This window comes from Rhea americana, unplaced genomic scaffold (genome assembly GCF_003343005.1).
Source record: "Rhea americana isolate MKP2758 unplaced genomic scaffold, rheAme1 scaffold_491, whole genome shotgun sequence".
NCBI classification, from domain to species: domain Eukaryota; kingdom Metazoa; phylum Chordata; class Aves; order Rheiformes; family Rheidae; genus Rhea; species Rhea americana.
Window position 1 is genome coordinate 46,961 of NW_028186636.1, and position 18,262 is coordinate 65,222.

Sequence of the window (18,262 nt, forward strand, 5' to 3'; positions counted from 1 at the left end):
TGTTTTTAGATCATGATTCAAGCACTTGCACAAACCATAGACAAAAGGGTTTGTTAAAAAGCAATTTAACAGGGTCTGAAGCAACAATACAAATTCACTTACTCAATTAAATTACCTTATACACATTTCCATCTGAGTCAAAAGCATTATCCAAACTTAGAAAAGAAAGCCTTGAGACTATTGACGAATTCCATCCATGAAAACAGGAGTGAAGGTTTTATGGATGTGCAATAGTGAATAGCTAACATTACTAGAGCTCTTCAAAATTTTAAGAGTACTTTACACTGAAATGTTCATAATAATGCAAAGTGCTCTCATGATTTTAAATCACTCTACACTGAACATCCTCAAATTCTTATCACTGCCAAATATCATCTGTTYACTTATTATAATCAATATGTTAGTTTAGAAATTTGTTGCACCATCTTCTTACCAAGATTCAAAACCTCACTCCAAATACACAGTGAAATATTATTCTTAAAAATGCAAAACAATAATCAAGCAAACCATACTACCAATGACCTTGAAAAAGCTGTTAAGATCAACTAATGTAGAAACACAGAATAAACTGTCTTCTATAAATTTGTCAGAAATTTGTCTAATATGGGAATAAAACAAACTAGAACACAGTTGGCTATTGGTTCTTTTGTTGCTTGCTAACACTATTAGCAATTMATTGCCAATTACTTCTGCTAAATGACATAGCCATTTTTTTTACAAGCAAACAGCATGAAAATGATATTGAGACAGTTTAAATGGACATGAGCATATTTAAGACCATAGTTTTACAAAGAAACCATAAAAAACACTGCTAGAAACCCATTCCCTTTCACCAAACCTAACACATTTTGGGCTACAGCTCACACAAGGATAACACTGGAAATTGGCCTTGGCATTAATTCTTTGGTGTGTATGCCTCCAGCATCACTTTCTTGCAAGGTTTCATCTTCAAGCAGCAGCCTGCACTCATGGTAGTTAGCTTAGGGGTGCTGAAGGGGCCAGCGCTGAGGTAAAGGACAGCTGCATCTGTTCCTCTGCTTCTAAGAAGGGGAAGGTTTCTTTTAAAAGTTTCTCAACACAGATTAGAGCGCATATGAAAGACTGTCACTTTGTAGTGATTTAAACAGTTGTTGCCTGATTAATGCCAGAGTTTCAAATTGATCAGTTGATCCAAAAGGTATCTATGGCAGAGGTACTCTAAGGCAAGTCTCATTATTTCTGTAAGATAGTGCAAGGGACAGCCAGAAAATCACTCTCCAAGTTTTGCCAGTCACTTTGGCTGTTTTCTTGCATGACTTAAGCTTTAAGAGGTAGCATCTAGCAATGAGGTCAGAACCGAGAGTCACATGGCAGARGTTATGACTGCTGAGATCATTGATACAGCAAAACAAGCATTAGCATAAGCATGCAAAGCTGGGTCCACAGAGACCTCTAGCCACTGAAGTCTGCAGAAAAGCATTAACCTTATATCCCAGCCACTCAGTGTGGTTGGAGTTGCACTGGTTTACTTGAATTGTCAGGACACCAGTGAGGCTCTGAAAAGCACATTTAGCTTGGCCTGGGGTAAGAGTCCTTGACACAATAGCTTAGACCATAAGCACTTTCTGTTTCCTCCCTTGAAATACAAAATTTGCCTTATACAAGGAGCTAGAATATTTAGGCCAGTGCAGCATCCAGGTATGTAATCTCTCTTTGTTGCCATCAACACCACTGAACTAATCTCCTTAGGCAGGTTTTGTCTCTGAATTTGGAGCAATCAAGAAATTTTACTGTARTTGAATAGCTAAAGGAATATACTGTAAATAAAGATAAGAAACACCTACAAAAAGGTATTTTTACTATATGTTTCTATCATTTTAGAAGATGAAAATCTGAATGACTATCATCATTCCTTTCTAGTTTTATCTCAAACTAAAGACAATCTATAGACCACCAAAAAGTTCTCAAAAAGTTATTACTCTGCTAAAAGCATAGATGGAAATCTAACTGGATGTACAGACTATCACTGAAGAACTTTGTTTGCAYGAAGATAATTTTTCCTGGGGGATTATCATCCTGTGTTTTTTATATATATATATATGTATTTATATAAAAGATAGAATGATATATATATATATATATGTATATTTGTTTTATATAAATAACAATAAGGGGCAGCTGGATTCCGTATTTCATAATTAAGGTATTAACTGGAACAGGAAATAAGAAATATGTTATGAGTGAGATTCAGAGTTTATTTATAATTGTGTGGCATAYAGCACTGAATATGCAAGTCATAAACACTCTAAACTTTTTGTGCTTTTCTTGGAAACTTTAGCAAAGCAGGTATTCAGCCATTTGAATTGCAGGTCTTGATGGAGCTTTTGACAGATCTCGGTGCTATTTCCMCAGAACAGGTTCTGCTAAACATCAATAGGCAACTACAGCCAAAGTCCTCAGCCAAACTTTAATATCCAGTACATCTTCTAGGGATGCTGCAAAACTGAGAAACAAGAAAGTGCATAAGTTATACTRACCCTAACAGGGATAACAGTTTTGGAATGTAATCATAATAAGCTGTACAGGAGGAATTTAGCCAGGATGTAGATGCTGAGTTTAGATGCTAACTAKGAGGATTCAGTCAGATTTGATCCTCACTTCATACTCACTGTTAAGAAATTTGTAAGGAATATAWCAAATATTTAGTGGTTTATATAAGGTAATGTAAAGTGAAAAGCTTACTTCTGTGTCTGTATAATTTWTTCGATACCTTTATTTGCTTAGACAGAATGTGACTGCATTTTTATGTCTATAACTATGTAAAGAATTTTAAAATATGTTAACAACTCTTCCTTAAATCTCATTTTTACAATGTGTACAGCATTGTAAAACAGAATGGAGAAAGTTTTAATGGAGGATTGGTTCACGAGCATTACCAATGCATGTTCTTCCATCTTCTGCCAGCTTGTAAGGATCAGTACAGAGACACTTGTAGCTGCCTGTAGTGTTAATGCATTTAGCAGAAGGAGAGCATGGTGGACTAATTTCATTTTCACATTCATTGATGTCTGCAAAATGAATACACACCAATCAATATTTGTTACAAATTAAAAATTACRGGGGGGAGGATATACCTTCTACAAGTGCTTTTCAGTGATTTATATTGTACACTTCTAGGGAATTATCTATTAATACTGCCAAAATTCCTTTTTGTTGTTGACGTTTAAAGTACATTATTTATTTATTTATGTATAGCTGAAAATGATAAAAAAAAAGTATTATTTTGTTTTAGTGGTCTGCCAAAAGCTAGATTTCTATRGCAATTGATTGAATTTTCTAAAATGCAAACCATAAACTTTGGGACCTCTTCTTGTGCATATCTATATACTAAGACTCCCAGTACCTCTATGAACTTTATTCATACCGTTCTCTACATAAATAATGAAAATTATAAAACTGACACAGCTCAATGAACTTCTAGGCATGATTTTATGATTCAAGGATTCAAGTTAGCTTTGGGAACGAATCTTATAATAATATTCTGTGGTATCACTGCAAAAATGGTTGTTTCTAGAAGTCGTATAAATYCTGACAATATCCTGACAGAATGATGAGTAGATGAACAACTATCCATGTGAAGATGTACAGAAACATATTGTCCCTGAAGTCATTCAAGACCTTTCATTTTCACATTCTTACTGTTYGATGAAATAGAAGTCAGTGTGGAGTGCAGGAAAGGAAATTCTCAATGAGGGAACAAATACATTTTTTTTTCAGATTTCTGCATCTTTCTTCTTTCTGTTTGATGTCTATTTACAGGACTTGATTCTGTTGCCTAAACATAGGTATCTAATGCTATTTCAGCTGCTGTATGTGTCCTTCTACCAATACAGATAGGTCCTMTCTTCCAGTGTTTCAGACTCCAGATCTTGGACAGCACTGCTCCCTATCTGCTGGCAACCAGCTGAGCCTTCTCAGGCTCAGAGAAGAAAAGTCTTCTCTTTTGGGTTATATTCCTTTCGTTCCCATCCCTACCACTATGTTTGATCTGCATCTTCAGTCTGAGTACCTCTTTTTGACCAGTACAAGAAACTGACCCTGTAAGAATGATTTACTGACTTAGCTTGGTATTAATTCTCAGACCATTTAGGGAAATTCATCACCAGAAATGAAATCAGTTTCCTTACTAGGTATTACTGGCTCCATGACCACATTTTGACCATTCTCTGGGAAGGAAAAACCTGCACAGTCTTTGCACTGCAGTTCAAAAGTGCTCTTTCAGCTTGTGTAGACCCATAGTCTCATTATCTGCTAACTAACCACCAACTGATTTTGCCATCACCAAACAGTGCATGTCAGATCCTACCAGCCTACCCCACCGCTCAAGGGGAGCAGTACTTTATTCAGGTAAAGTAAACAGGGTTATCTAAGAAGTATAACACTTAATATAAAGGGAGGTAGCACAGTCTAGAACTAAATGACTTCCTGAATCAATAGAAATGATTTCTGTCAAAGCCAAAGTTAGTAAGCAGAAATTAACAGCTCTCAAATTCCTATGCTTTTGCCAGCAAACCACTCTGTCTTTTCCAGAGCAGCATGTAATTTTGAAACCATCTGCAGAAATGCTAAGCTCTATCTTCCTGATTATATTACTTGACTTATTCCTAATTTGCTGAACATTTAAAAGAATTAAAACACATTGCACAGACATGCATGGAACAAAGTGCTTTCTACTGTAGAACTCAAGTAGCATCTGTGTAAGTGGGTTTTGATGGTTTTCTTTTAATAAAAGCACTGCTTATTTAATATATGCAGCAGCTTGTTTTCCAATAGCAGATATACAGTCTTTTGTTTACATTACTGAACATATTAAAAGAAACTAGGACAAGGAATGATTCATTCATATAACTTATTTATTCAGTTTGCTGCCAGAACATTAATCTAYGGAAAAGATTTTATTATAATTCATTTAATAGCTTTATTTCTTTATATGGTATTTATGTGGGTGGATTCAGTGGATAAATAGGATTTGAATAAAGGAAAGGGCTGCAAATTTCATTTGACTTTTTCTATACCAGGTATACAATTAGAATGAATAGCTTTCTATTGTGCTGTCATAGAAATACTGATAAGCAGACTTTATTAAGGATCAGCTGCAGCACTTGCATTCAAATTAATTTTCCATCGTCTATAATATATTCCTAAATATGGCCTTTTCAGGTTTCATTTTTTCTCATGTTCTTATAAAGCTGAGCAGTTTGAGTGCATATATATATATATACATACATATATATATCATTATACCCACACACATTTGAAATATGAACAGAGAGTTCATCCTTCATAGCTGTGAACAGTGAAACTCTAGTAACAAAATATTTGACACATTCTCTTTCTCTCTATCTTCTTCCTTTCAACAGCAAAGTAGGGGTAAAAAGAAGAGAAAAAATGAAAGAATAATTGAAATAACACAAAATTATCCCCTGAAAAATGTGCATAAGTGTTGAAACAAAGTATCCCTTTACTGTTTTTTTACTTGCTTTACTTTTCTACCTGCAGAAAAATTCATATCTGAAAAATCTTTTCACAGTTATTTTGGGGACCAAGGTGAGTTGGAATTGAAGTTGTAAGTAATTTGCTTAATTTCACTTAAACTCAGTATTTTTTTTCATATTTGCTTATCTTATTAGGATGATATGTGAACTACTGGCACTGAGCTCATTTTGTATCTCAGCATCCAYTGAAACACTGCTAGGAAAATGGCTTTTAATAACCATCTGTTCTGCTGTGAAGTGGAATGTAGGAAGGAGCAATGCATAATTCTGATTCACTTGTTTTTTCCTATGGCTGTTAATTGGCTCATTTTTGCTTAATTATTTAATTTCTAATGAGATCTACCTTTCATCCTGCATGCTGAATCAGAACAGGTAGTGAGTGAGATAGCAAATCTGGAGCARGGAAAATTTCATGTCATCTTGGCATATCTATATACCACAGAAGTCTGGCTATCTTTTTATCTAACGAACTACATTCATTTCTACGCAACACAAAGAAAAGGACACTTAACACTGTACCTTTCAAGAGAAAATAGGAAGAAGTTCACTTTTGATGAACTGTGCTAGAAAAATTAGAAATCAATACACACACACACACATATATAGATAGATAGATAGATAGATACCTATACAAACAGGAGCCTGGAAGTCCCATCCTTTGCTTGTGCAGGTTAATTGTTCTTCTCCTTGTAACTGAAACCCATTTTGACATGAATAAATCACTGTAAATTTTCCAAATTCTGAACAGTATACAAAATCACCATTTTCTATACTCTTTGGTGTTCCACATGTTTCCTCTACAAACAAAAAGATCATATTCTGAGTTTTTTAAAATTATCATCTTGACCCAAAAGTGGATACAGTTTGCCATTACTGCTATAAAATTAACTTCAATGAAACTATGCATATAATTGAAGATGATCAGGAATTTAATTGTTCATTTCTGGACAAGGATTTATATAGGTTTGATTGCATAATCCTTGTAAAATAATATTAATTTCTAATGGTATGTTCTATATAGCTCTTAGCTAATATTTTCTTTCCAAGAACTCCTGTCCCCATTACCATAATGTCTGAGTATCTCACAATCCATTCATCTGTTATCAGAGTGAAGCTAGAAAATGCTTTATTTTTTATCGAGCAGGAAATTGAGAAAGAAGGAGAGAAAGACCTACATCCCATGTCTAAGTGATAGAAATGCTAAAGATTTGTGGCAGATCAGGAACTCAAGACCTGCTATAACYATCAGTGTTCGAACTGCTGATTACTCTCCTCTCTGTCAGGAAAAATTGATAATTACTAGACTACCTTCATGATAGATTTCTTGCCAAGCTTCTAAATTCATCCCAGGAATATTGTCACAGTGCTTAAAATCCTCTGGAAACTTTCCAAGTTGAAAGGCATCTACTGGCACTTCAGAAATCCCTGTGTTTTCACAAATCACACGGGACAAAGAATGTTTTCTGAGTTCATGCTTTTGAGCTTCTGTGAAAACATTATCATTTTCCCACCAAAATCTGTAAAGATTGATAGAAACATTTGGAAAAGATTAAATTCAAAGAGCTGATTCTTCTTACATTCACAATACCCTGTTCTTAAGAGCAAAAGAAAGAATTTCACTAAAATGCAGTGGATACAATGATAATAAATATCACCGTTCTGCAGATTTACACATCCAACTCTGAAGTCACAAAAGGGCTTGTGTGAGTCTGAGATGCTGGTCATCCCAGATAGTGTGTTACGGTCAGTTAGTTAAAACCATTTCATATTCTGTATGTATTCACACATACAGGATTGCTTTTCATTTATTATACATAGCCACAAAAAAGTTACACACCTGAAAGAAAATTTGTAAGTAAAATGTTTATATTGGAAGCATAATTTTGCACACTAGTATCCACAATTCAAACTAATTTAAGCATAAGTTACTGGAGAAATAGTGATAATAGATTTCCCCATGCTGTAGCTTTTGAATTCTGTTTGCCATTACACATTGTTGTTATAAAAATATATATTGCTGAATGCTTTTTTGTTTAAAATGGAGTCCTTCACAGAAGAATCACATTTGTGCTTTGAAGATCTATTTATTATATATTATATTCAATACATAAATGTTCATACACACACATGTATATGACTATAAAAGAGCTTAGTGAGAAAGGAAGAGGAAACACTTGAAAGAAAAAAAGAAAAGCTAAACAAGATATTGTAACTTTTATAACAACGAGAAGGCTGTTCTATYAAAGATCATATAAAGTGAGTGTATTTGAGTTCATTCTACAGTCACATCATAAATGACAAAAGAATGTTTCTAGATAGTTTGACAGCATGTCTGCATTAGTAAATTAAACAGTGGTAAGCACTGCTAAATTTTTAAGATCATCCCTGTAGTACTCAGGCCAATCAGCATTTTCCTGAATGCTAGACAGGATTTGGGGGGTAACTTGACCTRCGCCTTCCCATTAGATGGTATGGACGTGACCACACCGTACCAGTTGATCTCAGGTTTAATACAGGGCAGGTGTGATTTCAAAATACTGAGGGGAGCAAGGCAGAGGGTTTCTGGCTCTGTGGGTCTTACGTTGATGTCCCTACGACAGAAGGGAACAGCAGCAGTGAGCGTGCATCCTGTGCAAAGCCTGTGCGTGAGCTGTCACGTTAGCACGTGGCCCTGCAGTACCTTGCAGATCCGACAGTCTGGTTTGTGTTCTGGGGAGCACAGCGGCTGCTGACGGGGTCTGGTGGTCTTGCCTCCTCAGACTCCTCYGCCAACAGAAGTGGACTTAGGAGCCCAAAGCCACTCCGTTATAAAACTCATATCTAACAAGYTAAGTACTTGCTGGATTTTGAAGAATTGGCTTTAGGTTTAGGCAAATAATTACTTACAGCAGGACACTTCTGGGAGAAACGTGCCATTTTGCCTGTCTTTGGGAGAGGAGACAGGGTGAATGTCCCACGCCTCAGAGACACTGGGACAGGAAGCCCATGTGAGACAGATGGGCTGGAGAGAGAAAGAAAAGATGCCTTCCTCACACCCCTTACCTACCCACAGTGTCCCCAAGCACCTCACAGCAGCCTGACATCGCACTGTCAGYTCCTAGGTTCTTCCCTTACCCAAACCCCGCAGACTGCTCTCCACTCAGCTCTCCTACACCTTTCATTTCCTCTTTTGTCTAGTCTAAAACGTATTTTTCTTTCATCACAAAATTCAGTTTTACTTACAAGATTGAGGAGACTTAAGCAGACCATTATTTTTCAATCCTACACAGAAGCTAGGTGATTGCTCTGACAAGGGTTACTCCAACAGACCTGTATCAGGTCWCCAAAATTTTACAGATGAATTTTACAGGGTTAGGGTAAAAAAGGAAAAATAAATAGAGACACAACTCCTTGCACAATCTCTATGCAGAGAACGACAAGATCAGCTTGAGAATTTATGCTCACAGATTGCAGATCCTGAGATAAAACAAAGACTCAGAAAAGAGACAGAAAAATAAAAGGCTGATGGAACAGAAAACTTGCTTCAGATGTTTTGGCTGATGTTAAGAAGGGGCCTGGGTTTGGTACATTGGAAAAAGAAATTCCCTCAGTTTTTTGTCAGTTTACTGACAAAGGATTTTATGTCTATCAGGATGGAGTTCAGTCAGTTAAAAATTCTGCTTACTTGTGATTTATGAACCTAAACCAATACCTTAGAAAAGATGTTTTGAAATCCCTACTTACTGGCATGCCAATTAGTATATAAGGTTACCAGTGCAGACATTGCTAAGTATTTAACAAGCTACTGCATTGAAAATGTTAGACTTTTCCATTCTTATTATGTGGCAACTATAACATATTTTACATACCGGTGTAACCTTTCTTAAATAACTCCTTTGAATAGTCTCTACCAAAGAATACCATTTCAAACTTAAGTTAGCTGACACAAAATTTATAGTGTAGACTTGGGGATTATTTTATTATAACTGTTTCCACTGAATTTGAAGTTAACTTGTTAAAGTAAACTTCAATTTAATGCTACCAGTATCACAAATACTGCATAGCAGAAATAAGACTGGAGGTGACCTTGGTGGTAGATCAACACCCCCCCCAAGTAGGCTCAGGTATGCCTATATGTTTCAGAAGACTTTTGACAGTGTTTAAAAATAGTTGAGAAGAATGTTTATTGTCTATATGGTTTGTGCTATTGGATATATTTGTGATCAACATATATTTTTTCAGCTAGCTAATTAACATTTTTTAAAGTTCAGATCTAAACTCTGCCTTGGATGCCTTTTTACATAATGGTTTCTTTCCACAGCAGTGACAAGGAAAGAAACTTTAATGTAGATGAGGATAAAAATCAGATGGACTTAAAATACCTCTCCTAGGCTGGTGCCAGTAGTTTATAATTAGTCTTCTCATAAGACTCAAAATTACAGCCACAAGAGTATGTCAGAAATTAAAAAAAAAGTTGTTCTTATAATTCTTTTCAGGGATAGAAGCAAAGAATAAACTGAATCTTGTATCATTTTGGGGGCTGAGGTCGCATTTCTCCTGTTTTCCCAGTGCGGAGCATGGCACCATCGCAAGGTGCTGACGGCAATTGTGTGGCGTTGGGTGTAGGAGATCCTACACAACGTTGGATGTGTTTGATGAAACACTTCTGGGAGCCCCCTGAAGCACTGGCTCCTCCAAGGCTGGGTACCTGCTGTTTCTCTCATCCTTCTAAGAAGACAGAGTTACAACTTTCTACCTATCTCATCTGACTTTGCTGTGTTTGCCATGGTGTTCAGGTCCTTCTGGGTAGGGACCTGGAGCCTATTGCAGTCCTCATGGACTGGGTTGCTAAAATCTGCTCAGTGCTACCTCCATCCACTAAGATGTTTGTTGCTCCCTGGTGTAATTAGCTGCTTACACTGCAGTCAGGGGTGCAAAATTGAACATCTCAGTAGCCTAGAAACAATCTCCGCATCATCTATAGTTGGGACCATATAGAAACAAAAGAAGAATAAGTAGAAGATCAGTCAGCAAAGCAGGAGGAGCTAAAATAAAAATGGGGAAGTGGGAGGGAATAATTTTCTTAAAGCAGGTATTTCCTTTTGCCTAAAGCTGTCTAATGTTCTAGAAAGTATTCTGACTTATAAGCAAAATTCCATTGCTTTATACAAACCATTCAACAACATGAATAAACTTACCGGTCRCCATCCCTTAGTGCTTTCATTTGCTTTCCAATTATACATGCAAACAGGGGACCAGTTCTAGCACCTGGAAGAAAGTCTTCTACCAGACCACCAAGCCAAACATCAATATTGTTAGGATTATGGTACAATTCCATGATTTTTTCAGTGACTTGCTGGTTATTTATTGCTGTATTCAGCTCAGTTTCAGTTTCCAGTTTTGGTAAGCCACAGAATTCTCGCCAATCATTATAACCTAAAAATATTATGTTAAAAGGAAGATTAGATTCAATTATTAAACATTCTATTTAAAATTAATAAATTCACATGCACTGGATTCTGACAGCCTTAATCACAATCATGAACAGTTATGTCTAAAAATAAGCACATTAATATTGRTTAAATTGTATGGAGAAATGATGGCTGCTTTGAAGACTTCAGGATATACAAATTCTACATCATTTTCATGAAAATAACCAAAGGTGTAAAATGATTTTCCTGTATTTTAGCAGTAAAACCATTGCGATGGATTTTTTGTGGATAATATGAACAGGAGCATGCACTGCCTCTTAACTGGAGGTTTCCAGAGCAGGAATGCAAGAGATGAAGCACAGGTAAGGAGGAAAGTGAAGGAAGTTAGTAACTGAAGGCACTTTTCTAAGGTGAGTGTCCCATGGCACATGTCTAGCTTCCCTGAGAATGGACTTCTTTTATGTTTGGCTGTCACTGGAATTAATTTCCCTCGCTTTCTGGCAACAAAACTTCCATTTCTGGTCCTAAAGGTGAAATGTCTATTTCTAACCTTGTCCAGCTCAAGAGCTTTAAACTCCAGGCTGGAGTCAGACTTCTTTTCCACTGTCTGGGGCCAATGACTTGTATATTCCCAGCYGCAGAGTGGCACAGCTTTATCAGGAAAATGGGAAAGGTTTATCACCAAGAGCCACAACACCCTCTGCCAACCAGTCCTACCCCTGTGGGAAGGGTGTCCGGCTCAAAGCATAGAAGAGCATCCAGGTTTGTGTCTTATTCTGTGCAGAAAAGTGGGCTTGATTGCGCAAGGAGTCAGGATGTGGAGCGGAAAAGGCAAGGAAAGAGGCAGAGCCTGCCACGCTGCGTGTTGCTGGCTCTGCTCTCAGGAGCTGTGACACACTCATTGAAGGTTTTTACACAGAACTGGGAACCACTTGTGTGTTTTAACAGCTGATGCAGTTGCACCAGACTAAGCTCTAGCATAGTCTCCCTCTAACCCTGTAAACCTGTGGCCTGATGGGCTGAGTCTCTGTGCCTGTTAGTTCAGTCTTACCCAGGCTGACTGACACAAGAATAAGGAAATAGAATAAGAATAATGAAAAAGAGGGCACCACTCAAAGTGAGGTATACACCTGACTAGTGTTATCTACACCACTACTGGAGACCTTCACTACCTTCACTATCATCAGCACAGCTAATGAGATGGTGCCTAGGTGGACCTCTCCCRCTGATGGTGAGCAGCAGCTTTGGGCAGAACCCCCCAACTCTTTTGGCTCCAGTAAGAGCAGCCCTATGATAGCTACACTGGGCAGACAMAGATCCACTCAGTAATAGCTTGCTTCCAGATTCCAGATTTAAGAGATTATTTTAATTTCAAATGTTGGGGAATATTTTATTGCCATCAAAGTTAAAAATACTCAACTCTTATTTTTTAAAGGGGACTTAATGTACTTTTCTGGTTATATTGCCAAAGTTATTATTTAAGAGGTTAGGATTATACCCCAGATATAAGCAGTGATAGCTCAGTTATTAGTTGGAAGAAAAATTTAAAAAAATAATAGACCTGGGAGTCCATGATCACGGCCACGCTGTAAATTTAATGATGCTAAATCAAATGAGCCATTACTGGACAACACAAACAATTTTTCTGTTAACTCTTCATTTAGCAGTTGATCTTGCACTTGTAGTTTTGCTGAATGTGCTAGAAGACCTCTGAGTAAAGGATCCAAACCACCTTTAAACACAAAAATAATATAATCTTGTAGCATATATGAAAATAAATCATTATAACTTTCTTTACAAATGTGAATGCATGTATGCTTCTGTGTTTTTAAATGTTTTCCCCAAAGGCTTTTATATTTGAACACAGGCAATAACCTGCTCCAGGTTGAAACAGACATAAAAATGCTGTGAAAAGGTTCCATCTGCTTCTTAAGATGTCAGAAAATTTACAAATTGACAATATACTTATCCATAAAAGAGCAATATTATCAATCTTTTACCTACCACACTCTTTTAATCTGGTAAGTGAGCTGTTTTTAGCAAATAACATCTGTCTGATTCAGCAAACTAGTTAAYAAAGATGAATTGTCCCAGTTCATGTTAATTATCTGGAACCTCTTCAACAACCTAAATCAATGATGCAATTAAACAAATTTTCCTACTTTAAGATCAATASCTTTGAAAAATGCTTTAATACTCTGGAAAAAAAAATGTCTAAATAAAACCATACCTTCTTTAATGAGCCTCCAGGGCCTAAAGAAAACTTCATGCAAATGAAGATTTGGGAGTTCTGGATCATCTAAATATTGTGCATTCAACCTCCTTACTATTGGTTGAATTGTTGCATGACCAAAACGAAAAGCAGCTGTTGAAAATATGTTAGAAATTGTAGGATTTATTGTGGGATCATAACCTCTATAGAGGCCAATATACTGATTAAAAGCATCTGGACCAATGATTTTGGGAATGTAATCTCTTAAAGTAATAATCTGAAAGAAAAGAAAAAGAAATATTTATCACTCAACATTTTTGTGGGTGAATAATACAGCTTCCCACACGCAAAATGAGTTTTTCTTCCCTYATCTATCTCCAAGCATATGGCATGACTAACACTGGTGTCAGATGGTAAATAATACTGTTCCTCCTTTTGCAGTAAGGAGGCGAATGACTCGAGAGAATCAGTGGCAGCGCTCAGCACATACCATAATCAGGCTCCTGTAAGCCTCTGCCTAAGCTCTAGACGGAAGCATCGCAGCTAGAGATCACCGTATCACCACCTCCGTTCCAAGGAGCTCACAGGAGCTGCTCTGAGATTTAAGACCTGGATTGTGAGGCATAAACTATAATACCCTTAAAAATCATAACAAAAGCATGACTTACTATAAAACCTTTCGTAAATGGTTGTTGATATCAACAGAATCTGTTTTCAGTCACATATTTGTAACACAAATCCTCTTTAGTGAATATTAAAAATGACTAGGCTTTAAAACACTAGTACCCACAGTCCCTTGGTAGACATTTTATGCAGAACTCAAGCCAATTTATAGGTTCCTAAAAAACACACTTCAAAAATGAAAATGATGATAAATACCTTCTATCAAATGCTTTTATAATACAGTAGTATCACAGGAACATATGAAAAAAGCATGTAAGTAATACTGAACAAAAACAAGTAAAATGATACAACATACTGAATAAAATGAAAGTGCATTATAAATTAAAGAACACATTGCACTTAATTAAACATAATGGAAAGGATATGAAGCATAGTGAATGCAACAAAATACATTAGAGATTCYATATAATATATAAGAAAATATACGAAAAAATGTACTTTGAACTTGATATAGTGTATATTGAAAATCCAGCTGGCATAAAATGGCCTTATCAAAAAGTTGTTTTATTATTTTAGGCACGATGCATAGACAAGCAAGCCCCTGCAGAATTCATTCACTCTTCTCAGAGAACAGAGGCAACAACCTCTTTATGTTTGCAATTATTCTAGGTTAGGTCATGCAATGAACAAAATACATGAAAGATATGGGTTAGAATTCCTTTAACAATTCCTTTAATACAGCATACTAGAAAATCTAAAAATAGATGGAAATTAATACTGACACTGTCACTTGAAAAGCTAACCTTTTGTTACGTTCATAAAGGTTTTGGCAAGACAATAGTTCTTTGTGATTTAAGATTTAGAGTTAGTTTTTATGGACAAGGTACATCACACTGTTGGATTACTGCAGAGGCTGAAATACTGACTTTACAAGCCCTGTTCCTCACAACTTGGGGTGGCTGTGACTTAGAAGCATCAATGAGGCAGCTGTACCCACAAATCCAGGAAAAAGAAAAGGCAGAAAAGGAAAGAAACACTTTGTTCACATCACCATAGCAAGCTGGATACAGAGGAATAATAAAGGTTTCAAATATGACTAGATCAGCTCTGAACACAAACATCCTGATGTAAGTATCGTTTTTTTTTTTTTTTTTTTTTTTTTTTTTTTTTTTTTTTTGCTCATTATAAATGAAATCCCAAGCTAAGCAGCTCATAAAGGCCAGTTCCCCTGAAAAAAAGGGCATTTCAGATTTTCTATTTACCCCAGAGGCAAGATCTTCATTTCTCATTCCTTGAGGGGAAGGGAGGGTGAAGGAGTAGGGGAGAATTGTTTAAAGAAATTTAAAAGGGCAATGGGCCAAAGCGTATCTTATGCCTGCCTTGTGCTAGATGACGCTTATGTTTGATTAAAGGAAGAAATTTTGTAGAAATTTCTGATAGCTAAATGAAGTTGTATCAAGTAGAGATGATGATTTTTAGAAAATACTGACTGAGGTAATAAAGGAGAAGATGATACAGTCAAAAAGGACCTGGAGTCTCGTGCAGAACTACATTAAAAGTACATCACAATGTAACACCTAATTTTTTGTGTAGAAGACTTCTGATTTTATTTTGCCTGAATTTGCCTGTACAAAGTCAAGGAAAGACTCACCGCAAGAAGTTCTCACAGATGACACTTTTACAAAAGAAGACATGCAACTACTGGAAAGAGTCCAGCATACGGCTACAAAGATGATTAGGGGACTGGAGCAYCTGCCCTATGAGGAACGGCTGCGAGAGCTGGGCCTCTTCAGCCGGGGGAGGAGAAGACTGAGGGGGGATCTGATCAATGTGTACAAGTACCTGAAGGGAGGGTGTCAAGGGGACGGGGACAAACTCTCTTTAGTGGTGCCCAGCTACAGGACAAGGAGTAATGGGTACAAACTGAACCATCGTAATTTCCACCTGAATATCAGAAAGAACTTTACTGTGAGGGTGACAGAGCAGTGGAACAGGTTGCCCAGAGAGGCTGTGGAGTCTCCTTCTCTGGGGATATTCAAAACCTGCCTGGTTGCGATCCTGTGCAATGTGCTCTAGATGACCCTGCTTGAACATGGGGGTTGGACTAGATGATTTCCAGAGGTCCCTTCCAACCACAACCACTCTGTGATTCTGTGAAGGTGCAAACAGCTGGCAAACATCAAAATTATTTTTGTTAAAAATCTTTTGCATACACTCACTGCACTGAGAGAATGATTTGAAATTTTTATTTCCTTTCCTATTTGGCATAAATAAGCATAATATTTTGTTTCAACACAGAGCTGCTTCAACATTGAGTTTCGTCTGTGAAAGTAAAAGAATGTTCTTGTCTAAAAATAATTCATGAAAAACAGAGGCAGAAAGTGGTAGTATTAGTCAGAAAAGGTTTCYTACACATTTTATACCACAGCTTGAATCATGTGTACACTATGTATAACAAGGTAGTTGAACACTTACCTGCAAAAATACTAGTAGGTAAGATTAAACGGGCCATTCATGCGAGAGGCAGTGTCCTTCCTATTCAGCAGACAGACTTACAGCAGGGCTCTCTCTGTGGGCACCTTGGCGAGGTTTGCCTCCAGAGGGGGAAGCACCCCAAAAAGTCAGCCACGTATTAGTATATTTGAAATAGGTTACATAATTTCAGAATATTTCTGTGAAATTTTCTGTTTTTATGAAAATGTATTTCAAATTAAGTTATGTGTGTGCAGTGTTAAAGATACAAAAGTACCTATTCCTTTCTCATCAGGCTCAGCAGACTACTTCCTCCCCAGTATTTTCCACAGTAGTTATTAATGGGGAGAAAGAGATAGAAAAAGAAGATAAAAATAAGGGTGGAAAAAAGAATGTAAAAATACATGAACTATCATGAGAATAAGCAATTCCAAAAGTGCAACTTGTCTTGGCCATTGGCCAGCGATAACTGCAAAGGAGTAGTATGTCATCGAATTATTGTCGAGCCAATTAAATGAACCACCTGCTTTTGAGAAAGAATGCAGAAATAACAGAAACCACCAAACACAGCAATGATGTTTAGCACATTAAAGTGTCRTGCAGAGTTGATTTGAAGTCCTTGGTGTACTCTATAAATATTAAAGGATTACAGATGATATTGAAGTTCTAAATGCTTTCATAAAGAGTGATTACATGATAGCTCAAATTTTAATAAATAATGAACAGATTATTAAACTTTAGTTTATAGCCCAGTCAATAACTCTTGACCTTTATAATTTCATAGAGTTTAAGCTCAAGTTTAGTCCTCCAATTTCACAAACAAATTTAATCCCAATTAGCAATGATAAAGCAAATAATTTTAGTTAAGTTAAAGAATGCTGGCCTTGTGGGAGACTCACCTTCAACCAACACCTAAGACACTGGTCTTAGGGAGGGAGGGATGGAAGAAGCTCAGAGAGCACAAGCAGATGTAGAAGTAAGTGAAAAGGTTATATACATCCTGCAAACTGAGTGCAGTTGTCAGTTATAGGTRGGATCAACTGACAGTAACAGAGTTATTTCAGTGATGATTCTCTGAGCAGATACCATAATAAACCAAATAGTATTTGATTCAGATTGATCTACAGAACTGCTTCGCTCTCTGACTAGTGCCACCTCATTGACTTTCCCAGTCTAAATGGCAAATCAGAGCAAACTGCCTCTGCAAGTACTAGTACAAGTGTATGCAATTGCATCCTGCAAAACTATGTACATATAAGATAGCAATGTTAAAGATAGTAATAGCAGTTCCATAAGTGAGATTTTGTCTCCCTATTTTTCCTACATTTTTTTATTTCTTTAAAGGAAACAAATTTAAACTATTTTATTTCAGAACATTCAAAAGGAGGTGTCCTGATTCTCCTCATTCTGTTTTCTCAGGTCAAAACAGGCATAATTAAAACAAGGAATCAATTTCATTTCAGTTAGTAAATACCAAAGAAAAAAAATGTTTTTGCATAAAACACTGGGTGAATCAGGACATATATTTTTACTACAGCATACTGCAAAGTTAATACTCCTATAGTTAAGCATGTGTGGTTCATACAAAAAACAAAGAGAGAATTAACCACTGTGTGGCATAGATAAACTACTACCTATAAGCGAAATATACTCACAGTTGTACTATTACTGCAATGCCTAAAACATCCAAAAAAGCAGTTTTGTCCAGGATATCRACAGACACTTGTTACGTGTTTGGTAATTTTGTCAAATTTTTATTATTATATCCCTGTYTTAGAGCTATTTATACTACCAAAAAACATTTAGGAGGAAAAGTATAATCTAGAGAGATATATTTTTCAGTTTCCTTATTCCAGAAAGAAGGAAAGGTTTTTTGTTCAGTTCTCTATAATTAYACACCTACAGGCAAAAATTACACTTGGAAGTAATTCATTCCAAAAAGAGAGAAATGCTACATTTTAGAAATGTATAGCAACTGATACAAAGTTTTTGAGTGGAAATCTAAAGTA

At 36.4% G+C, this 18,262-nt stretch overlaps 1 protein-coding gene across 1 annotated transcript in view; it reads right to left on the bottom strand.

The window, feature by feature from the left end:
* Positions 1 to 2,886: 2,886 nt before the first annotated feature.
* The window catches only part of TPO (thyroid peroxidase), a 47,439-nt gene continuing 32,063 nt past the window's right edge, over positions 2,887 to 18,262 (bottom strand). The window contains exons 9-14 of the mRNA XM_085317261.1: positions 13,176 to 13,434; positions 12,507 to 12,677; positions 10,712 to 10,949; positions 6,843 to 7,051; positions 6,161 to 6,331; positions 2,887 to 3,047 (exon numbers count right to left, since the gene is read on the bottom strand). Coding sequence (XP_085173387.1) covers positions 2,887 to 3,047; positions 6,161 to 6,331; positions 6,843 to 7,051; positions 10,712 to 10,949; positions 12,507 to 12,677; positions 13,176 to 13,434 — 1,209 coding nt within the window. The remainder of the gene's footprint in view (positions 3,048 to 6,160; positions 6,332 to 6,842; positions 7,052 to 10,711; positions 10,950 to 12,506; positions 12,678 to 13,175; positions 13,435 to 18,262) is intronic.